This window comes from Notamacropus eugenii, chromosome 1 (assembly GCF_028372415.1).
Source record: "Notamacropus eugenii isolate mMacEug1 chromosome 1, mMacEug1.pri_v2, whole genome shotgun sequence".
In the NCBI taxonomy this organism is placed as follows: Eukaryota; Metazoa; Chordata; class Mammalia; order Diprotodontia; family Macropodidae; genus Notamacropus; species Notamacropus eugenii.
This window is the reverse complement of record NC_092872.1, coordinates 240946768-240971497: the sequence shown is the minus strand read 5'-3', so window position 1 is coordinate 240971497 and position 24730 is coordinate 240946768. Positions and strand designations below refer to the sequence as shown.

General features: G+C 39.1%; 1 protein-coding gene and 1 long non-coding RNA gene across 9 annotated transcripts in view; one reads left to right on the top strand and one right to left on the bottom strand.

Moving 5' to 3' along the window:
- Positions 1 to 24730, top strand: part of PPCDC (phosphopantothenoylcysteine decarboxylase) — a 52804-nt gene that overhangs the window by 10106 nt on the left and 17968 nt on the right. For 4 of the 8 annotated variants that reach the window (XM_072628318.1, XM_072628315.1, XM_072628319.1 and 1 more), the window contains exon 3: positions 8969 to 9007. The exons of the other annotated variants lie outside the window; for them this stretch is intronic. In XM_072628318.1, the coding sequence (XP_072484419.1) occupies positions 8969 to 9007 (39 nt within the window). The remainder of the gene's footprint in view (positions 1 to 8968; positions 9008 to 24730) is intronic. 8 annotated transcript variants of the gene reach the window in all.
- LOC140517237 (uncharacterized) lies at positions 1839 to 9208 on the bottom strand. The gene is made up of 2 exons (XR_011971518.1): positions 8828 to 9208; positions 1839 to 4319 (listed from the first exon to the last, which is right to left on the bottom strand). It is a non-coding gene; the product is annotated as an uncharacterized lncRNA (long non-coding RNA).

Below are 24730 nucleotides of genomic sequence, written 5' to 3'. Positions count from 1 at the left end.
TTTGTATTCATATATTTTGTTATTACATCATCTTTTTTCCCCCTAAAATATACCCTTCCTGCATCCCAGTGAGCCATCCCTTATAATAAATTTTAAAAAGGAAAGGAAAAAAAAGCAGTTCAGCAATCAGTACATCAGGTGTGTCTCACAGTGTTCTTCCACAGCCTTAGTTCTCCACCTCTAAAAAGAAGGCAGAAAAGTTCATACTGTATTTATTGTCCGAAATATCTCCAACTAGGATAGGAACAAGGAGAATACTGATTAGCTTAGTCTATGACCTGGGCCTGAGGTTTTCTGTGCAAGTCATCAATCTTATCTGGCCACTGGGAAACTCTGATCCCTTCAGATTTTTAGGTTTCAAGACTAGTTACACAGGAAGGGGGGAGGGCAAGTTAGACCTATAACGCTTGTACCAATTTATGATTGGATTAGGGATATTTTAGAGTTGGTTCCCCCCCCCCCCAAACTTACAGTTTTATTTTTTCCCTTTAATGCTAATGAAGCACACCTTCTCCCCAGCCAAATCTGAACTTCCATTCAAGGTCTAGTTTAAATCTTCTTATCTTGACAGAGCCTTCCCTGACTATATAAATTCCCTCTCTGTTCCAGACTCATTTGGGACATAAGATGCTACCTTATGATTTACATGTTTCCCCAAATAGCTTGTAAGCTCCTTGAGGGGAAGGGATTGTTGTCTTCTGTTCTATTCCCCATGATGTATAGCACAAAGTTTACTTCTGGCTGGTGAGCAAGAAATATTTGTTGGATGAATGAATGAATGAATGAATGAATGATTGCCGATTCAGTCCTTGTTTTGCCCCTTGCTTCTTACTTGACCATGATGTATATGTTCAGTAGGTGGCAGTGTTGGTCTAAGGGTGCTGAGGCAATCAGGCCCAAACCTTCCTTTCACTTTTCACTGAAACTTATTCATAAGATTTTAGAGGTGGAAACCACTTTAGAAATCATGTGAGACCCAACGTCCTCATTTGACAAATCAGGTAAACTGAGGCCCCGGGAAGAAGTAACTTGCCAAGGTTACATAGCTAGTTGTAGCAGAGTTAGAACTAGCAATCAGTTCTCTTGTGTCATAAACAAGGTTGGAAAATGGTGCCCCAGTGGGTCATTGGTGATCCACCAGGGGCTTTGGGCTTTTACTATAATATGTGTAACTTGACTTAGCAGAAAAGGAGAGGAAGAGAATAAGCATTTATAAAGTTCCTACTATGTGCCAGTCACAGTGCTAAGTGTTTGTTTTTTTTTTTTTAAACAAATATTATCCTTTTTGATCCTCACAATAACCCTGGGAGGTAGGTGCTATTATTATCTACATTATACAGATGAGGAAACTGAGGCAGGCATGTTAAGTGACTTGCCCAGAGTCACATAGCTAGTAAGTACCTGAGGTTAGATTTGAACTCAGGTCTTCCTGACTCTAGGCCCAGTGCTCTGTCCATTACACCTTCAGCTCTTAGATTCCTGTGTTCCATGTCATTAAGAACATGTGCCCCTACACAGAGTCATTTAAACAAGTGTCCATGGTTGGGTCCCACTCCCTATACATTTGGCTGTTACGTTCGTCTTTCATTGCTGAAGAAGACCATGCCATCAGAGAAATGATGACATGACTTGCACTTGACTTTGTTTTGAGGGAGGGAGGACTGTGCAAGGTCACCAGCCTCACTTTCTCCTCCAGAGCCTTCTGGATCTGGTTTGGCTTGTAGGCAGCTTATCTCTTTTCACTTCTCTTGCTTATCCCTAGTTTTTGCTTGACTCGACTCCCAAGCCCAGTGCTGTCTTGTTTACATTGTGCGGAACCTCCAGAATTAACAGATATGTTGAAAGATCTACACCTTTATTCTTTCTAAGTATATTCAGTGGCAGAAGCTAGTCCATTATGTTAACAAGTAAAAGATGTACTTTTGTGAATATGAGGGATTTGTCACTGATTACATAAGTACATAAGAGCTTCTAAAGTGTTCAAAAACTGTTGTTGTTTTTTAAAATTGAAACATTCCCCCAAACCAATCCTGCCCTGTTTGCTTAGCAAACTCCTCAAAGCTCCTGTCCAAAGCCCCACCAATTCCAAATTGGGGGAGTGTAATGAATGAGGCTTTACCTCATTTTGCTTATGAAAACTTGACTCAATTCAGCCAGAAAGGGCTTTCTCTTTATTCTCCCTGCCCCTGGCCCCAATTGCAACTAGTTAGAGCTGCCCAGACAAGAAGCAAGACAGGGAGAGGAAACTGGTCAGCAGATCTGAAATGTAGGTTAAGTGTGTGATGGAGGTCTGTGGTGATGTGATCATTAGATAATGTCTCCAGGGGTTGGTTTGGAGCTGTGAGGGGTTCCCCTTGTTGAGCTCCAGTCTATAAGGGATTTAGTTTGTGTCAATGAAGCTTCTGAGGGAGTGGTAACAAGTTGGGGGCGGATTTTAAAGGGGGTGGCTGTTTACATGTTACTGAATACAGTTGCTGCTCATAGTGGGATGGAGTGAGGGCTGCATTTCATTTTTCCTAGCATGGAAATTTTAGGATTTAGTTCGGACAAAGGAAGACCCAGGAAATATTTAGGTAGTTCATAATGTAGCTGAGTCTGGGAGTCCGTGGGAAAACATCAGCCCAGCCCTATTTCTTTCCCTGCTTTGCTGGGTTCTCATCAGGATTTACTGGGATGTGAGGAGAAATCCATCTACCCCCATTTCCATCTGTCTTAAACCTTTTGAGATCCAAGGGATATCTGGAGGAGGAAATGGCCTCCTCCTCCTCCTTTCTTCTGGTTGTAGATGAAACAGAGACACCTTTGGGACCACCATTCAGTGTAGGATTGTGGTTGGTGGCAGTTACTCCTGTGGGAAGCAAGCCTAGTAATTGCTAGAGTTAGCCTTCAGGTGAGTGGCTTGAAAGGCTAATGGCACACCATCACTTAGCGAATGATGCCTGATTCCTTAGCCTGGCATTCCAAGGTCTTCAGTAATCAGCCTACCTTTCTAACATTATGTGACACTATGCCCTCTCAGGTACTCAGTGGTCCAGACAAACTGGACTGCCCACTGGCCGGTGAGCATATTCCATGACTTAATTGCCTCCATTCATTTTTCTCACCTTGTTTTCTGAGTCGGAAATGCCCTGCCTTCCTCACCTTTTCCCCTGCCTGTGGAAAAGCCTGTCTCTTCAAGATCTGGCTCAGTTGAGAACTCCTTTAAGAAGCGTTTCCTGATCCCTTCCAGTCAGAAATAATCTCTTCCTCCTTTGAACTCTTACGGTACTTTATACCTCTCCTGTGTGATTTTATATTCTATCCTCTTTTACAAAATAGCCACTTAGGTTCTTGTCTTATCTTCTCTGTAGATCATAAACCTCTCAAGGGCTAGGTTGATTTCTAATTTATGCTGGTGTCTCCTTCACATGAGTCATGGTGCTTTGCACAGTGAGAGGCTGGTAGGGAGAGTGAAAAGTGTAAGCACTGGGAATGAGAAGACCTGGGCTTAAATCAGCCACTTCATCTCTGACTGCAGATTATTGACTCACTTTCCTCATCTGTAAAAAGAAGCAGTGGGACTTTAGACCGGATGCATGGCTTCTGAAGCTCCTTCTGGTTCTTAGTCTGTGACTAGATAAGCTTGATGGTCTCTTCCATTTCCTTGTCTTTGCTTCTGCCGTCCTTGGGTTGGATGAAATGCCTTCAGATGCTTTAGTTTTAATCAGAAGTATGGAGGCAGAACCCCTTTTAGTTGGGAGATATAGCTGCTGAATGGTTAAGTGCTCACCCTGCTTGATTAAATGAGCCAATGCAGCCAGATTTCCCATAGTCTACTTGTGCAGACTGTCTATGCATTACCCTACAGGTCAAAATGAAAGCATCATGGTATAGTGGAATGGGCATGGAAGTTACACTCTGGAACACTCAATATTCTGATATTTACCTTTTTCTCTGCATTTCAGTTTCCTTATCTCTGAAATGGGTAAATAATATTCATACTATTCACTTCACAGAGTTATTGTTAGGAGGCTTCTTCATAAACTTTAAGGTGCTATATAAATAGGAGTTCTTGTTCCTAAATCAAACTAAGGAGCAGCCACCAGTTCTTAGAAACAACTTCTATGTTGTTTGACCATAGCAAAAGGATTGGGTGTGGAACCTAGCCAGGCTAGGAGAATCATAGAAGCTCAGAGTTGGATACCTTAGATACCTTCTGGTGTAACCGAGGTCTGAGCAAATATTCTCTGCAACATCCTTGACAAGTCATTCAGCCTTTCATTAAACAGCTGCAGTGAGAGGGAACCATGTAGTCCATGTCACTTAGGTTTTGTGGCTTCCTAAAAATTAAATTAAACTTTTTTCAATTAGTGAAAATTTACTTTCTCTTTCTCCCACCACCCCCTTCACAAATATGCATAGTGGAGCAAAACAAATCCCTCCTTTGGCGGGAATCCAAAATCCAAAAATATGGTGGTGGTTGTCCTTCGTACTCAAAGAGGACCCAAATGACATCACTATATTAGAGTCAAGTTACAATGTGTCCAACTGTGGCTGATCAGATTAATACGAGTTTGGAAGGTTCTACCACAGGTTGAACACAACTAGTCCATATGAACATTTGGAGTGAAGATATCTCTAAATGTGTACATCTCACATTTCTTTTGAGGTACTGCAATTCTGCTTTGCTCATGGAACACAGACCTTTGATGTGGGCATGCCATGCTGGGCAGCCTTGTTCCAATGTCTCCCATGTCTCACAGTCGATTCCCAAATTCTTCAGAGAATTTGAATCACTTCTTCTGACCTCCATGTGAGTGCTTACCTCATGTGAGTCCTCTGTAAAAGTCTTTATACAAGCATACATTTGATATTTGAACAGTGTGGCTAGCCCATTGGAGCTGTGTTCTCTGGAGTAGAACTGGTTTACAGTTCAGCTCTAGAAAGGACCTCAGTGTCTGGTATCTTACTTTGCCAGATGATATTTAGAATCTTCCTAAGACAATTAATATACTAGATCTTAAACTATATTATGAGGTAGTAATTATCAAAACTATCTGGTACTAGCTAATAAATAGAAAGGGAGATCAATGGAATAGAGTAAGACATACAATTTATAGCAGGAAATGAATATAATAACCTTATATTTGATAAGTGTAAAGACTTAAGTTTTTGGGATAAGAATTCATTATTTGGTAAAAATTGTTGGGAAAACTGGAAGGCAGTATGGCAGAAATTGGGTATAGACCAGTATCTTACACCATTTACCAAGATAAGGTCAAAATGAATATGCGACCTAGATAGAAAAAGAGACATTAAAAAAAAAATTGAAAGAACATGGAACATATTATTTATCAGACTTATGGGTAGGTGAACAGTTTATGAATGAACAAGAGATAGAGAGCAGAGTGAGGTATGAAATGGATAATTTTGATTACGTTAAATTAAAAGTTTTTGTACAAACAAAACATGTAGCCAAGATTAGAAAGCAGAAAATTGGAGGAAAATTTTATAGACAATTTCTCAAGTAAAGGTCTTATATCTCATGTATATAAAGAACTTTGTAAAATCTATAAGAATACAAGTCATTCCTCAGTGGTCAAAGGATGTGAATAGGCAGTTTTCTGGTAAAGAAATGAAAACAATTTATGATCATATGAAAAAAATGCTCTAAATCATTGATTAGAGAAATGCAGATTGAAATAACTTTGAGATATCATCTTATACCTATCACATTGGCTAAAATTATTGAAGGGAAAGGTGACAGATATTGGAGGAATTGTGGAAAAATTGAGGCACTTATTCACGGTTGATAGAACTATGAACTCATCCAGTCATTTTGGGGAGCAATGTGGAATTATGCCCAAAGAGTTATTAAACTCTTTGACCCAACAATACTACTGTTATTTCCAAAGATGATTAGGGAAAAAGGAAAAGAACCTACATGGTCTAAAATACTTATAGCAGCTCTGTTTGTGGTGCCAAAGAGCTGGGAATTGTGGGGATGCCTGTCAATAGGGGAATAGGTAAACAAGTTGTGGTATGTGATTATGATGGAATACTTTTGTGCTGTGAGAAATGATGAGCTAAATGATCTTAGAAAAACATGGATAGACTTGCATGAAATAGTGATGAGTGAAATGAGCAGAACCAAGAGAATGTTGTATACAGTAATAGCTTTAAGAATAGCTGTTAGTGGGTAAGCATTTTAACTAGTATAAACACCCAAATTAACTACAAAGGACCTATGAAAGAAGATGCTATATCTGCTTTCTGAGAAAAAACTGATAAATAGAAATACATATAAAATTATTTTACACACACACACACACATTTGTGTCTAATGGTGGCCATCTCTGAGGTTGAGGGGAAAGGGGAAAAAAGTGACATGATAATTTTGTTGTATATTTAAAAGGAACAGCAAATTGTACATAATTGATTTGCAGTTTTATGTGCAAAAAAAAATTCAAATGGAAATGATTCAGGTTCTTGGCATAGCGCTGGTATACTGTCATACAACAGTGAGGTCTGCACAATGGCTCTGTAGACCTTCATAACAGCCTGATACCTCTTATCTCCCATACTTTACTTTGGACCCTCTCAAACACTGAACTAGCTCTGACAACGTCAACCTCATCATCTCTCTGTATATCCCTGCAAAGCATAGTGTCAAGGTAAGTGAACTTATCGACAGCATTCACAATTTCTCTATTTACTGTAACTGATGGTTCCACCTATGGATGGTAAGGTGCTGGCTGATGGCTCTGTTTTCTTGGTGCTAATTGTTAGGCCAAAATTAGCACAAGTGACGAAGAGTTGATCCATATTCTGTTCTACTGTAACTCATTGGCCTTTCAGACTTAACACAGAAGTCTGAGCCCTTCCATTTGATGACCCTTCAAATATTTGAAGTCTGCTCTCATACCCCTCACTAAGTTCTTTCTTCTTTAGGTTAAATATAGCTATTAGCTCCTTCAATTGAACTTCATGTATCACAAACTAGAGACTCTTTGCCATGCTGGTCACCCACTTCTGAATGTCTCCCCAGCTTGTCCACATTTCTCCTAAAACCTGGTGAACTCCAGAACTCCACACAGCACACCAGGGATGACCAACCTGAGCAGATCAAGGCCATCCTTGTTGGCATTTTGCATCTCTATATAACCTGAGCCAACTCTAGCTTTTTTAGCTGCATTGTCAAGTTTGAATCAATGTTTGTTAAGTTGTTGTGTGTTGAGTGTACAGTCTACCAGTCCCCTACATCTCTTTCATAGAAACTGTTGTCTAGCTTCACCTTCATTGTATAATCATGAAGCTGATGATTTTTTTGCAACCAAGTATAGAACTTTACATTTATCCTTATTACATTTGGCCTATTGTTCTGACCCAGGTTCTTAAACTAAGGTTCATGGACCCCCAAAGATTCAGGGATAGATTTCAGAGAATCTTTGAATTTAGATGTGGAAAAAAACCCTGCATTTGTATTTTCACTAATCTCTAACTAAAACTGAGCATTTTATTCAGTCATTTAAAAACATGCCTCTGAGAAGGAGCTCATTGGACTGCCAGAGGGATCCACCACACAAAAGAGGTAAATTCATCAGTTCTAGATTATCAAGAGCTTTTTGGATCTTGACTCTGTCATCCTATGTAGTAGTTATTTCTCCAGGCTTTGGGTCATCTCTAGTTCTCATAAGTTTGTGGCTTCATCCAAATATTTGATAAAAATATTGAGCTATCTAGGGCAAAGGACAGATCCCTGGAATATTTGACCAGAGAATTCTCTCCAAATTGATGTTGACTCATTAATAACTACTTTTTTGGGTTCAGTCATTTAATTAGTTCTGAAGTCATCTTAGGTATACTATTATCCAGCTCTCATCTTTCCATCTTATCCAGTATGAGAGATTTATCAAATGCTTTCCTGAATTCTCAACATACTGTTGAAAATGAAATTAAGACAAACTAAGGCACAAGCTCTAAGTGTGATCAATTTGTTAGCAAAGCACAAATTTGTCAATAAGACTCTCAGTCTCCTCAGCAAACTAAGACTCTGAATGAGGGCTGACATCATTTTTATAGACAAAAGAAGCATCTGAAAACTAGAAGGCATGGTCATAGATGGGGAAGACAATATGATTGGTGTCAAAGTCGGAAGCATCAGAGATGTAGCCGACAATATGATTGGCTAGAAATTGGGAATGAAGTGCTAGCAGTGACCTGTCCTATCTTGTCGATAAGAAATTCAAATTGATTTAATGTACCAGGAAGAATGACTAATGGCATATAGATAACAGATTTCTTCTGATTATACAAGGACAGCTAGTAGTAGAGAGGTGTTTTCTTAATTAAAATGATTTAGAGGGAAATGCCTTCTAAACTCAAGAAAGGAAGAATGAACTTCCAAACTTAATTCAAAGATAAAGAAATATGACTTAAGTAATTATACAAAATGTCAGCAGTGATGCAGAATAGAGTCAGTTACGAAATAGAATCAATTTGATTTTTCTCATACTATATCTGCAGCATTCTCCTGATCTCTCTCAGACCCTCTTCTCTTTTCAGAGAAGCACATGATCCTGTACTGGGATGATCTCTACTAGATGAAACTACAATGGCTTATGGAATCACTGCTTCTCTTTCTAAAAACTCATAAGCCATACCTTTAATAACTTGTCCTACAATCTTGCTGCAAATGAAAGTCAAGTTAACTGGCTTATAGTTTGTGGACTCTACCTTCTTCTTTAATGAAAATGTGAACATTTACCCCACTCCAGGCCTGTGGCACTTTTCTTGTTGCCCATGTTTGTTCAGTGATCATTGAGAGTAATTCAACATTTATACCTACCATTTATTTCAGGGCCTTAGGATGTTTTTCCTCCATCCCTGGTGACTTCAACTCATTGAGGATAGCTAGATGTTATCAACATCTCCGTATTTTTGTTCAGTTGTAACTTTTTGTTAATGATTTTTGTTCTCTTATTCCCAGTCCAATGATCATTCTGGTGGAAGAGAAAACAGAAGCAAGGTAAGATTAGACTAGGTTAGGGAAGGGGCACCAGGAGGTGTTGTGAGGGTACAGGCATCCTCTGGACCGGGCTCTTAGGTGAAATAGGAGAAAGTGTCAAAGCTTCAGTTGTCAGTGGGATCAGACCCTTCAGTGGCCACTGTGCTTCCAGCCTAAGAGAGAGACCCAATCTCAAAAGAAGAATGAACAAGTTAGCTTAGCTTTCCTCCTGTCACCTGTTATTATGGTACTCTTCCTCCTGAGTAGCATGCAACTCCTTGTTTATGTCTCTCCTGATGTTCATGATCAAAGGCTTGTTTCTGTTATATCTTTCAAAGAATTTTGAATGATTTTGCTGTATGGATGGGAGTCACCTTGTTGTAAAAGGGCCTGTAAGGCAGCATTTTGTTCTATCTGATCAAATGCTTTTTTTAATAATTAGAAAATAGTTAAGTTTAATGGGATGTTACATCTTATATTCCCTACATCTTTCCACTAATTGTAAAGTGGTAAAGATGTGATGCATCTTTAAATATTGATTTTGAAAGGCTTCTTGTTCCCTAATGCCCTCATGAAGGATACCTTTGAATCAAGATTTTGTATTGATGGGAGAGTAGGTCTAAAGGTCAGTAGTTGTTGGTGTTTGCTTCATTGCCTTTTTTCATTATTAATAAGGTCTGGGTTCTTTTCCCACGCCTTTGGTGTCTTCTCCTCCTTATAATACCTTATATATTGGTCCCTCAATGACATCAACGTTTTGTTACCTCTAGCAGGGATCTCCTCCATATCTGCTTGGTCCAGTCTGGCTGCTTTGCTTGTCATTTCTTCTTACTCTTTAAATACATCCAGGGTTATTCTGTTATGGTCCACCTGTGGTGTTTCCATTGTCCTTGTTGGAGAAAACAGTTTATTCTAATTATTTTTGCAAGTCTTTAAAATTTTTCTTCTGATGGTAGTCCCCTTTCCATTTTTATCATTTAATGCCCCTGGGTTGACTTTGTTTAGTTCTCTGTCTTGCTATTTTTCTTTAAAATAGTTTTTGTTTTATTCTCCACTGTTTCTCTTCTTTATGAGGTGATACTGCTCATAATTATTCATAAGATTTTACAAACAAATTTATATTCTAACTCAGTGTTACCTTTGGCAGCCATCTTTCTCCTTTGTGCCAATAAGTTAGATATTTGCTTTGTAAGGTACTTTTAAAACCCCATTAAAAATACTATTATCCTTTGAGTACCACTCTGTGGCAGTGGAGCTTGGAGTAAGATAACACTGCCTCTAGACAACAAAAGGGGAGTGTCACACAGATGGTGAGTGTGAGCAGGCTGTATGTCACATGTAACCAAGGTAGAACTCTGAAGAAAAACATTTGTGAAAGATCTCATCGAGGAATGGTATGGTAGGAAGAGCAGATGGGCATATCAGGAATGAAGGATGGTAGGTGTAGGACATCCAGAAAGTTCCACTGCCCCCTTCCCAGCATTGAGAGAAGGTGAGGGAGGCCTCTCAAACTTTGGGTGTAGTCCATACTTGTGGAAAGACACGGACAAGAGGTGGCCGAGGGGGCAAACATGGGTGAGTTGTGATCTGTGGGAATATTCAGATCAATGAGATCATACATCATCAGAGTATTTGAGTAATATTAACTTACCAGTCATCAACGAACACAAACATTCCCCCTGTATTACATAGCTCCTCCTCTTGGCTAACCTCCTGGGAGAAATCCATTGAAGGGACTCACCTTCCTCCCTTCTCACATCCTTCGGAACCTTTTGCAGTCTTATCTCATCATTCCACAAACTGCTATCTCCAGAGGTACTGACAACCTCTTAATTGCCAAATCCAATAGCCCTTTCTCCAACCTCATCCTTCTTATGTCTCCACAGTCTTTGACACCGTCCATCACCCTCTGCTCTTTCATACTGTCTCCTCAATGGGTTTTAGTGGCATGGCTGTCCCCTGACTCCCTTCCTACCTGTCTGACTATTCCTCTTCTGTCTCCTTTGGCAGATCATCCTCTGTAGGTTAGGGTACTGTCAATGACTGTCCCCCAATGCTCTGTCCTAGGACCACTTTTCTATATACTGCCTTGTTTGGTAATCTTATTAACTCCCATAGGTTCAACTACCATTTCTATGCAGGTGATGACCAGATCAATATATACATTCCTAATCTTTTTACTGAGATCCAGTTCTGCATTACCAGCAGATTTTTGAATTTGTTGAATCTGATGTCCGTAGGAATATTAAATTCAGCTTGCCCAAAGCAGAACTCCTTAATTTTCCTGCATAAACCCTCCCCATTTCCTAACTTTCCTATTACTGTTGAGGGCACCACCATCTTCCCAGTGACCCCAGCCCAAAATCTGGATGTCATCCTTCACTTCCCATTCTTATTTCACTCTACATATCTAATTTGTCACCAAACAATTTTTACCATCACACCATCTGTTGTAGGATTCCCCTTCTCTCCACTCAAAGAACCATCAGCTTTATACAAACTTCTCATCACCTTTGGCTTGAAGTATTACCTTCTAATTGGCCTTCCTGCCTCAAATCTCTCCTGACTCCAGTCTGTCCTCCATTCAGCTGAACCGCAGGTCTGATTCAACTCCAGTGGATGGTTCTCTTACTTCTAGTGTCCGATGTAAAATCCTCTCTTTGGCACTGAAAATAGTTTATGGTCTGGCCTCTTCTTGCTTTTCCAGTCTTCTTCACTTCCCTCTGAATACTCTCCAGTCCATCTACATTGGCCTTCTTACTGATGCTCACACACTCCTGACTCTACTGAGTCATCTCAGCAACTCTACTTTTGCTTTGCATTGACTGGAATGTACTCCTTGTGGGCCTCGAAATTTCCAATCAGCAACAATGGGCAACTGAGGTATAAGTAATAGTTGATTTATTTAGGAAGATCAGTGGTCCCTAAGCAATCAAGATCCAAGACCTTCCTCATGGCCAAGGATGCGTACTGCTTGAAGATGTATTTATACAGATTGAGAGCACACTAAAAATAGAATGAGGCAGTAAAATTTCATGATTGGTTAACACCAGAAGTGAGGAAAATTCTGTGATTGGTTGAGGGGCACAAGCATTAATCATAACGTCTTTGTTAGCGGGCTTTTAAGTCATTAGTTCCATGTCATTAACCACAGATTTTTTCTTGAAAAAGACATTCCACCTGCCACCTCAGCAGAGATTTTCATAGGAAATCAAACATCTGGTGTTTTGGTCAGCATTTTCCTAGGAAATAAGGAAGTGTTGGGCAAAAGGAAATGTCACAGGGAGCAGTGACAATGATTCATAGAGGTGAGGGGCATTGATGTTACAGTAACAAGCTCCAGGGTTAATGTAACGTAATTATAACAGACAGTCATATGATTTTATCCTATGTTCTGCAGTGATATCACTAATACATAAGAGGTTATTTGGCCCTAACATATATAACTCTTAATCTAACAGTATACCTGTCAGTCTTTATTTAATCCGACATTAATCTCTGATCCCCATAAAATCACCATGAACTGAGTTAATATTGATTAAATTGAGTAAGGATATCAAAATTTTCTTTACCTTCCTTACCTCTGACACCCAGCTTCTCTGGCTTCCTTTGAAATTCAACTCAGATCTTACCTTCTGCAGGAGGCTTTTCTTACCCTTCTCTCTTCTCCTTCCTCTCAGTTCTCTCTCTCTCAGATATGGTCTTCCATTATACTGTACATCTTGTACATACAGAGTTATCAAAATATCTATTTCTCCTATTAGAATGTGAGCTCCTTGAGAGCAGAGATCCTGCTTTTGCCTTTCTTTGTTAGTCCCTGGCACCTAGGAAGCTGTAAATGCTGGGCGTCTGACTATCTGACTGACATTTTGATGTGCAAAGTACAAAAAAGAAGATTGTATATGAAACCATAAACTTTGGTTTCAGTCTTTAAAAAATAAGACTATAGCAAAACTAACCTGTTTATATCTCCTTCTGAGATTTGGTTTTTTTTTTCTGTTTGCTTAAAAAATATTTTCTTGATGCCCCTTTCCTTCCCTTCTTTTGGATATCTCATTAGTACAGACTAATTCAGCCCCAATCCCCATAGGAGCTTTTCCTTATAACAAATAAATATTATCAGTCAGAAACATTAAAATCCCATCTGTACCTATAATGTAGCTCTTCACCAGAAGGTGGGAAGCATGTTTCATCATCAGTTTTCTGGAGTCATGAGTGGTCACTACACTGATCCAAGTCCTGAAAGTCTTTCAGAGTTGTTTTCTTTCGCATTATAGTCATTATGTAAATTGTTCTCTTTCTGCTCATTTCACTGCGCACCTGTTTATGTCTTCCCAAGTTTCTCTCATTTCTTTATATTCATCTTTTATTGTGGTACATTAATATTCCTTTATATTCAGCATGGAGACAGCTTGAAATAGTGGAAAGAACAGTGGCCTCAAAGCCAATAAATCCTGGGCTCAAGTTTTACCTCTGACATCTTCTAGTTGTGTGATCTTGGGCAAATCACTTAACCTTTTACTCTAAGGTTCTTATAAGTTGCACAGAAGGTGCCAATAGGCTCTTAGTAGCAGGAGTTTCCTTATCTGGGAAGAACTTTTACTAATCAAACCACTGGTCCAATTCCTATACCTGTCCCTACATTCATATACCATAGTTTGTTTGGCTATTTTCCATTTAATGGGCTTTTGCTTTGTTACCAGTTCTTTGCTACAACAAAACATGCTGCTATCATATAATATAATCATTGTAAAGCACTTAGCACAGTGCCTGACATATAGTAAGCATGATATAAATGTTAGTTATTATTTTTGTAATATAATATTTTTGTCCATATGAGTCCTTCCTCTCTGCCTTTGATCCCATGTTGGGTGGGGGGATGGAGGAGAAGGGCAGTTATAGGCTTAATAATGGTACCACTGAGCCAAAAAATCTGCACAATTTACTGACTTTTGGGATATATTTCCAAATTGTTTTCTAGCTCACAGCTTCACCATTGTATCAGGGTATGTGTGCTTCCAAAACCCCTCTAGATGTTGCTGTTTTCATCTTTTGCCAGATTCGACAATATGATGGACTGATGGTAAAACCTTAGAGTTATTTTAATATTATTAGTGACTTGGAGCATCCTTCCATATGGTTCTTGATAGTTTACATTTCTTAATTTGAAAACTGTGTGCCTGTCTGCTTATTCCCTTTGATCACTTATCTGTTGGGGAATGCTCTTTAAGAGACACACACGTGTATGTATATATATTATATGTGTGTATATGTATGTGTATATATGCACATTTATATATATACATATATAGTATGTCTATATTTTCCTGACACCTTAGCTATCAGACCTTTATCAAAGATGCTTGCTCCAAAGTTTTTTTCCCCGTTAAATATTTCTCATCTAACTATATTGATTTTCCTTTTCATTTTTATGTAGTTGAAATTGCCCATTTTGTCATTCTACAGTCTCAGTTAAAAATTCTCTCCTTAGTCATAGTTATGAAAAGTATTTCCTTCTCCTCTAATTTGTTTGTTATAGTAAAGTTCCAATTAGTACAAATGTTGAGTCCCTTGAGTAAAAGTTAAAATTATGTATTTTTGAGGTCAAATTTGATTCTGTATGTTATGTCTCAAGTTCACTCTGCTTATTACCTATATTTCTTTTAAAAAATAACTTTTATTTTATTTTATTTTCAGTTCCAAATTCTCTTCCTCCCCTTCCTCCTTCTCATTGAGAAGACAAGAGAAATAAGATCCATTACAAATATGTGTAGTCATGTAAAACAAATTTCCTCATTCACCATCTTTCAAAAAAAAAAGACAAGTAAAAGAAAGAAAATAATATGCTTTAATCTGTACACTGAGTCTTTTAGTTCTCTCTCTGGAGGTGGAGAGCTTGTTTCATTTAATTCCTTTGGAATAGTAGTTGGTCGTTGTGTTGATCACAGTTATCAAGTATTTCAGAGTTGATTATCTTTACAATAATTGCTGTTAGTATGTGTATTATTCTGTTTCTTACTTCACTTTATATATGTTCATACAAGTTTCCTAGATTTTTCTGAAACCATCCCCATCATCATTTTTTTGTAGCACAGTAGAATACCATCACATTCAGATCCCATAACTTGTTCAGTCATTCCCTAATTTACACATATTCCTTCAGTTTCTAGTTCTTTGCCACCACAAAAAGAGCAGCTTTTTTTTGTATTTTTTGTATTTATAGGTCCTTATCCTCTTTCTATGATCTCTTTTGGTTATAGACCTAGTAGTTTTCTCACTGGATCAAAGATTATGAGCAGTTTGTGAACAGTTGTGGGCATAGATCCACATTGTTTTCCAGAATGGTTGAACTAGTTCACAGCTCTACCAACAATGTGTTAGTGTACTAATGCCCCTCCAGCGTTTGTCATTTTCCCTTTTTGTCTTTTTGACTAATCTGATGGATTATTCCCCAAACTTAGTGCATATGAACCTAGATAACTGAGGCCCAGCCCTCTTGATTTCTCTAATGAATTACTGGTCCTCTCCCCTGTTCTTCTTGTCTCCTACCTGCTACCCTCTCTGGGACCAGGCATGATTTATCTATGTGGTCATTTTCCTCCCTCGCTTCCATTCCCTTTCCAGTTTAAAATCTTCTTAGTCAAATTGAAGAAATTCCAAGTGATGTGTTTTCACTGGTCCTTGTTGGGCACACAGCATAATGTAGCCTCAAGAGTCTGTTAAGTCTTTGCCTTGTTATGATCCAGAAATTGAAAGCCTATTTTCTAGCACCATCTTCTTGGCCAAAACCTTTGCCTTCTTTTCTGAATTTCACTTTGCAACTTCACTTCTTTTCCAAGTTTCATATCTTTAGTCTGCAAAAACAATGGTAACACCACCTGTGCCACCAAAGTGTTCAGTTTTTGGCACAGGACATGAAATCCTTAGCACTTTTTTGACATTCCTTATAATAATATAATTTGTTCCTACATGAATCACCATGAGTGGGTTGTTGTTGTTATCAGGTTTGGCAAGCCTATGAAGGCTTTTAGTTACATCTTGGATACATGCCGTGGCAAGATAGCAGATCTCTCCATTTTTTTCTTTTTGGTCATATTGATAAATAGTCACCTTCATGCCCCTCATCAGGGAGCCACTAACAACTGCTGCTTATCTCTTCTTCCTCTGATCATTATGGTATGATCTCTCACCAAGAGACACCTGTGGTTGGGCATCATGATCCCTCAGAGCACAAGAAAATATTTCCTCCTGAAATTATTCAGCTCTACTTTATAGGAAACCCTTCACACCACAGCACACCACAGCACACCACAGCACACCACACCATACCATACCACACCACACCACACCACACCACACCACACCACACCACACCACACCACACCCTTCATTGTGTCTACCCTCTGACCTCCTAATTTGGATTAGAGTCCTGTCTGCTTCTTGGGGTCCTTTCTTTTTTGTTTTCTCTTTGAAACACTTTTCCTCCTTCAAAGAACATCTCATTTTAACTGATAATTTGAAGAGTACAGACTGTTCCCTTTAGCCTCGTCCTCTTGCCCTTGACTGTGGAGACCTGATTGTAGTCATTGTAAATGTACATTCAGCTCTGTAGCGATAGAAGCACAAACCTGCACTTTCTGCAGTCATCACAAAATTCACTTTGCCACTATACTTGTTTGAAGCCCAGTCTGGAGTTCTTCCTCAACTTTTTGGTAGCACTCTTGGATAGCTCACAATAAGTTGAGGCAATATGTTCAGCTGCCTTAAATTGGCAGGTAGCACATCTGTACTGTGCCCATAATGAAACAAATCAAACAGGAGGGCAACCAGAAGCAGAAACCAGTATATTCTACATTTTGTGTTTTCTTGCCATTGATCTCTAGATCTTTACCAGTTCTGCTTGACTTCAAGACTTTTTGTCCCCAGTTGGGAAAGGGGAGAGAGTTAGTATTAATTTGCTTAGGACAGGCTTCTCACCTCTTCTTTAATGTGACAACATGAAGCTACCCTTAATGGGAACTAGCATTCTAATCTCCCAGATGGACAGAATCCAAGGATGGGGCTAGCCTATCTCAGCAAATACCAAGGGATCAAATCCTGGATTAGACTATTGGGAAAGATAACAGGGCTTGGGAGCTCTAGAGCACAATATACTCTTAAACCATCTATGTCTGAATAAACAGGTGTTCTTTGTGAGCACCTCCTGGCTATGGCAATTCATGTGACCAAGGAGGTAACCAGAGCTGTAGCAGCAGAGAAGCCAGGAAAGGGGTTTTAAAAGAAAGATAACTCAGTTATTCATGCAGGGCACAAGAGAAAAACACTCAGAGACTAGAAAAGGATTTGTCTTTGAACATCTGTGCAGAGTGACCTTAGAGGGAGTAAGAGAGCAGAAGAAGCATTGACTGTATAGAGTTGTTTTTGATTTTTGCTTTTTCCAGATCAGGGTGCCACCTGCTTGACACCATGAACTTGTTATTGAGGCTGGCAGTAATCTTTCAGATCTCACTTGGTAGTTCGTCTCTGGCAGCAACCAATAAGACCAGGATGATCTGTGGAATTCACATTTCTTCTGTAATTATCTAGAAACAGCTTTGCACTAATACCTTGGTTCATGCTACACTGGTACCTCTGCAGGCACTGGATCCTAATGTAGTATTCCCACAGCCAGTTGTGACACTGTACACCTTTCATCCCTCTTTTTCTATTATTTTCATTATCTGCGTTCCTCAGAAAAAGCCAAATAAGTGAGCCCAAGTTAAAAATTATATTAATATCTTGGCTGAATAGGCTGTCCAGGCCTGGTGCAGTAGATAGAGCTAGCACTTCAGTTAGGAGGACTGTTCAGATCCTTACTGATGAGCTGTGTGACCCTAGACAGCTACTTAACCTCTGTCTGACTCAGTTTCTACTTCTGTAAATTGACAATAATGATAACACCCACATCCCAAGTTTCTTGTGAGGCTAAAATAAGGTAATACTTGTAAAGTGTTTGGCTAATTTTAAAGTTCTCACATAGGTTCCCAAAGTGTGCAATACTGCCCACTTGGGGACACTAGAACTTTTCAGGGGTGGGGTAGGGAGGGACAGTAGTAGCCTTGGGTGCAATTAGGATGTGTTGAATCAAAATAAGGAGACAGCAGAAGCATAAGGATAGAAGAGAAAAAGATTTTGAAAAACTTCATACATGTTTCATCTGTTGTGTAACAGAGTTAAAGTTGTAGTGATTTCATTATTTTCCAAATAAACATACAAAATGCAATTATAACTGATCAGTGGTCAAGTCGTCTGACAGGTTTTAACAAGCAAGTGTTGGCAGGTGAGTGTGTCATGTCATGTCATGCATTGTTGGGAAGTTCAGCATGCATGGGCATGAATATGTGTGTATAGTGACTTGTTAACAATGCAGTATTATGTAGTTACATGATGCAATATTGCATCATCCAAATTCCGATGCAAGAAAAATCCCACAAATTTAAAATAAATTATTAAGTTTAAGATGTAGCATTTAAAAAATTGTATTTTTTGAAATGATACAAATTTCTTAGAAAATCATTAAAGGGTTAAAGAAAGTAGATTACCAGGGAGGGTTGCTGAGTAGGTGGTAAGTCAAATAAGTTTGGAAACCTCTGTTCTATATAAATACTGGTAACTATTATTTTCACTTCTGTGTTTTGCCTTGTATTTTGGAGGGAATGGAGGAGGGTAAAACAGCTGCATTGTATTTGACTGAGAGGAATCTCACTGTCTACAGAAAAATATGGACTTAGACTGTTGTTCTATTTCCTATTTTTAGATCAGGGGTTCTTAACCTGGGTTTATGAACTTTTTAAAAAAATTATTTTGATAATTTTTGATATATTTCAATATAATTGTTTTCCTTTATAATTCTAAGAATTTTATCTTATGCCTTTAAAAACAGTCTTATGAGAAGGGATCCATAGGCTTCACCAGACTACCAAAGGGGCCTGTAACACAAAACAGGGTAAGAACCCTCCTCAGAATGCCTGGCATCTAATAAGAGCTTAATAAATGCTTTATCTGTATATCTTGCTCTTTATTTCTCCCAGTGGCTTGTCTAGAGGTAAGTGGAAGGGGAGTTCTCTCAGGCATGGCCCTAGTGGTAAAGGTTAATAATCATAGGGTGTTAGAGGAAAGGAAACTAATAATGTTGGAGATGATACAACTCAAACTCAGTCATTTAGCCAAAAAACATTTATTTAATGCCTACTGTGTGCCAGGCACCATGCTAATGGGGGGAGATGACATACAAAGGAAACTGATAAGTGGAGGGGCATAGGCCTTGCCAATGAGAAGAAGGTGCCTGGGCACAGGAGACAGGATGAAGTCCACAGAAGTCCAGAAGCAGTGGAGCTGCTGAGAAATGGGGAGAAGAATGGGCTGAGCCCCCTCTTTAAATGAGGACCCTGGATCCCATCACCCTGCCCTCCAGTCACAGGGTCCACTTCTAGGGGCAAAGGGAATTGAGGAGATCTGAACACTAGCCAGATTCAATTGTGTAGGATAATGAGATTTCCTATTAATGAGTTTCCTGGGTGCTTTGTGACAGGCCTTTGCATCAGAGGCTGTTCTTGGAGGACATGGCATTCTTCAGCCAATCCTTGCTTTCTACCATTGGGCTCACAGTGCTATGTTCCACCAGCAGAAGTGCAGCTTGTGAAAGGTGAAGTCCTTGGGTGGGGACACAGTTTATATCTAAAGTAAGGCCCATGGACTAGCCAGAAACATCACGGAAAACAATTCCTTAATGACTTTGGGTCAGTACAGTGCAAACCTGTATTGGCAAGCATTGGGGAAGAAGGGAAAGGGAAGAAGGAGAAGGGTCCCTAACAGACAACTCACACACACACACTAACACAGAGTATAGCTCATATAAGGCCAGTGCTGAGTTGGGGGGTGTAGAGACCCAGGTTTATTCAGCTGGAAAATGGTGCTCCAAAGTGCCTTTCTGAGATTGAGATGCGTCTGCCCTGACTTTGGTGGCCATCTGGTGCCAGCCATTTTGTATGTCAAGGTTTGGGACACATGGGATTTATGGGGTACATAGGATCAGCAAAAAAGCGAGTTAACTGTGAGAAAAATAGTATTTTTGGATAAACAATTCACTAACCTTAAAAATATTATTGTCACTATTTTTCTATGAATTGATTCTTTAAGCCATCACCTCTCTTGGGGGAGATAGTCATGGTGGTCTCAGGATCACTAGGCCTCATCTTAGGAGAAGGAAGTCAGGATGGAGAGGAAAGGATAAGGATAGGGGAGGATAGCTGTCCTCTGAGGAGTGAGGTAACTGAGACCTTGAGTAACTTGTTTAAGATCACACAACAGCGTCCCATTGAGGTCAGAGAAAGGAGGAATCTGAGAGATTATGTAGTCAAACCTCCTTATGTGTTAAAGATGAGAAAACTGAGATATCCAGTGACTTGTCCCAGCTCTCACAGATGGCTCAGCAGAGGGAAGATTGAAGCATAGGCCTTTTGATTCTGAGTCCTCTGGGACTTCTCCTTAACCCAGGTTTCCTGTCTTTCAGACCATTGAGGGAAATGGGAGGATTCATGTTTGGGGAAGGAAAGCTTCTGCTGTGATTCCTGAATCAGAAAGTTCTTAGGGGTATTTTAGGATCATTGGGAGTGTACTGGGAGTTTGCTGGGTGGACCATCCATCCCTGACCCCTCCTTCAAACTTCTTGGCTTACCACTCACTCTTCCCACAATATACATGTTCCCAGCATGTCATGAAGTTGGCAGAGTGTGCCCTGTGGGCACGGCCAGTGTCAATGCACCAAGTCTCTGCATCTGGATTTCATGCTGTTCTATGTAGCTACCCAAGCTTGCTTGGCTTCTCACACTCCTGAGACTTGAGGTTCTTTTCCTTGCTACTGTCTTGCTTCAAAATTCAGGGTGGCATTTCCTTTCCTTTCCTTTTTTTGTATTTAGTATTTAATTTTCCCTCAGTTACATATAAACAACAATTTTTAACATTTGTTTTTAAAACTTTGAGTTCCAAATTCTCACCCTTTCTCCTGCCCCCCCCCCCCCACTGATTAGGCACACAGTTCCATATAGGTTATATATGTGTAGGCATGCAAAACACATCCATAATAGTCATGTTGTGAAAGAAAACATTGATTAAAAAAAACTAGAGGAAAAAAAGTGGGAAAAAAACCCAAAAGTTACTTCAATCTGTATTCAGATACCATCAGTTCTTTCTCTGGGGATGGACAGCATTTTTCATCCTAAGTCCTTCAGAGCTGTCATGGATCATTATATTCCCAAGAATAGCTAAGTCATCTCATGAGAATAGTTAAGATCATCCTACAATATTGCTGTTAATTTGTAGTTGTTATATTTCACTTTGCATCAACTTATGTAAGTATTTCTAGGTTTTTCTGAGAGCATTCTGCTCATCATTTCTTATAGTACAATAGTATTCCATCACAATTACATACCACAACTTATTCAGCCATTCCCCAATTGATATGTATCCCCTCAATTTCCAATTCTTTACGCCCAGAAAAAATGCTGTAAATATTTATTGTATGTATAGGTCCTTTTCCTTTTTGTTTTTTATCTCTTGTCTTATAGACCTAGTAGTGGTATTGCTATGCCAAAGGTATGCATGATTTTTTAGCCCTTTGGGCATAATTCCAAATTGCTCTACAGAGTGGTTTAATCAATTCACAATTCTGACAACAGGACATTAATGTCTCATTTTTCCCACATCCCCTCCAACATTTGTCATTTACCTTTTCTGCCCTATTATCTAATATAATAGGTTGGAGCTAGTACCTCAGAATTGTTTTAACTTGCATTTTTCCAATCAGTGGTGAGTTAGAATATTTTTTCATATAGCTATAGATAACTTTAATTACTTCATCTGAAAACTGATTATATCTTTTGATCATTTATTTATCAATTGGGGAATGGCTCTTATTTTTTAGAAATTTGACATAGTTCTCTATATGTTAGAGAAATGAAGTCTTTAGCATAAAAGCTTGCTTCAAAATTTTTTTTTCACAGTTACTATTGCTATCTGTATGTCCCTCCATCCTATTCTCCCTATATCCATTTATTCTATTCTCTTTTCTTTCACCCTGTTCCTTCTCAAAAGTGTTTTGCTTCTGATTACCCTTTCCCCCATTCTGTTCTCCCTTCTATCACCAACATCCCCTTCTATTCTCACCTTCTCCTTCTATTTTCCTGTAGGATAAGATAGATATCCATTGCCTGTGTATCTTATTTCCTAGTTACATGTAAAAACAAATTTTAACATTCGTTTTTATAACTTTTGAGTTCCAAATTCCTACCCTCTCTTCCTCCTTCCCTATCTTTTGTGAAGGCAAACAATTTGATATAGGTTATACATGTGTAGTCATGCAAAACACTTCCATAATAGTCATCTTGTTTCCTTTCCCTTGTCTCTCCTCAAAAGTGTTTGCTTCTGATTACCCCCTCCTCAAATCTGCCCTCCCTTTTATCATCTCATCTCTTATCCCCTTCCCCGCTACTTTGCTGTAGGATAAGATAGATTTTCATATTCAATTGAGTGTATATGTTATTCCCTCCTTAAGTCAATTCTGATGAGAGTAAGATTCACTCATTCCCTCTCACCTCCCCTGTTTTCTCCTCCATTGTAAAAGCTTTTTCTTGCCTCTTTTATGTGAAATAGTTTATTGTATTCTACCTTCCCTCTCCCCAATTCATTCCTCTCTCACCTCTTAATTTTATTTTTTAGCTATCATCTCTTCATATTCAGCTCACCCTGTGCCCTCTTTCTATATATATTTCCTCCAACTATCCTAATAATGAGAAAAATCTCATGAGTTACAAATATCATCTTTCCACATAAGAATGTAAACAGTTCAACTTTAAAAAGTCCCTTATGATTTCTCTTTCTTGTTTATTTTTTCATGCTTCTCTTGAGGCTTGCATTTGAAAGTTAAATTTTCTATTTAGCTCTTTTTTTTTTCTCAAGAATGCATTAAATTCCTCTACATCATAGAATGTCAATTTTTTCCCCCCATGGATTACATTCAGTTTTGCTGGGTAGGTGATTCTTGGTTTTAATCCTAGCTCTTTTGACCAGTTCCTTAATGTAGAAGCTGCTAAATCTTGTGTTATTCTGAATGTAGTTCCACAATACTTGAATTGTTTCTTTGTGGCTGCTTCTAATATTTTCTCCTTGACCTGGGAACTCTGGAATTTGGCTATAATATTCCTGGGAGTTTTCTTTTCAGGAGGTGATTGATGGATTCTTTCAATGTCTATTTTACCCTCTGGTTCTAGAATATCAGGGCAGTTTTCCTTGATAATATCTTGAAAGATGATGTCGAGGTTCTTGTTTTGATCATGGCTGTCTTCTATTTTTCATTCTTTTGATTCTGTTCTATAATTTCTTGATTTCTCATAGAGTCATTAGCTTCCATTTACTTCATTTTAATTTTTAAGAAATTATTTTCTTCAGCAAGCTTTTGGATCTCCTTTTCCATTTGGCCAATTCTGCTTTTTAAGGCATTCTTCTCCTCATTGGTTTTTTGGACCTCTTTGCCATTTAGTCTAGTCTATTTTTTAAGGTGTTATTTTCTTCAGTATTTTTTGAGGGTCTCCTTTACCAAGCTGTTGACTCGTTTTTCATGATTTTCTTACATCACTCTCATTTCTCTTCCCAATTTTTCTTCTGCTTCTCTTTATTTTCACAATCCTTTTTGAGCTCTTTCATGGCCTGAGACCAATTTATGTTTTCTTGGAGGCTTTGGATGTAGAAGCTTTGACTTTGTTGCCTTCTTCTAAGTGTATATTTTGTTCTTCCTTATTGCCAAAGTAAGATTCTGTAGTCATGAGTTTTTTCTGTTGTTTATTCATTTTTCCAGCCTATTTCTTGAGTTTTTAACTCTGTTAAGGCAGTCTGAATACAGTATGGGGGTTTGTGCAGCTGTTAAGGCAGTCTGAATACAGTATGGGGGTTTGTGCAGCTGTTTTCATAGATACTTCTAGGAATCTGTAACTTTTCAGTTCTTCCAAGTTTATATGGTGTAAGGAGAGGTGTTTACTCCTCTCTTGGTGTGCACTGGTCTGTGAGTGACCACAAGCACTCTTTTCTCCCTTGGAACTATGAGGAGGGTTCCCTCCCTACTGCTGCCACAAGCTCTGCTATGCCAGTATTCCTCCTTACCGCAGGACTGCCACCCAGACTATGATCCAGATCCAAGTATGGGCAAAGCAACAGAATCCTGCCTCAGTGCCAGCAAATTGTTATAATATCCTTCTGGCCAGTTGTTCAACCCCTTTTCTATCTATGAGCTGAGAGCTCTGGAAACTGCTGTTGCTGCCGCCACTGCTGCCACCACCACTGCTGCCATTGATGATTCAGTCACTCCCCAGACCTGCACCTGGTTTGCTAGGTCTGGGGCTGTGTTGAGGCTGGGACTGGGCTGCGCTCTTCTCTCACCCAGATCCAACAGCCCTTTCCTATTGACCTAAGTTGTCTTTGGCATTTGTGGGTTGAGAAGTCTGAAAAATGCCACAGCTGCTAGTGATTCAGTCCCCTGTGGCCTGCTCTGGGTTTGCTTGGACCTAGTCTGTGCTGGACTGTACTCCTCTCTCAGCCTTGTACAATAAACTTTTCCTGTTGATCTTCCAGCTTGTCTTGGGCTGGAGATTTGTTTCACTTTGTCATTTTGTTGTTTCTGCTGTTCTAGAATTTGCTTAGAGTCATTTTTATAGA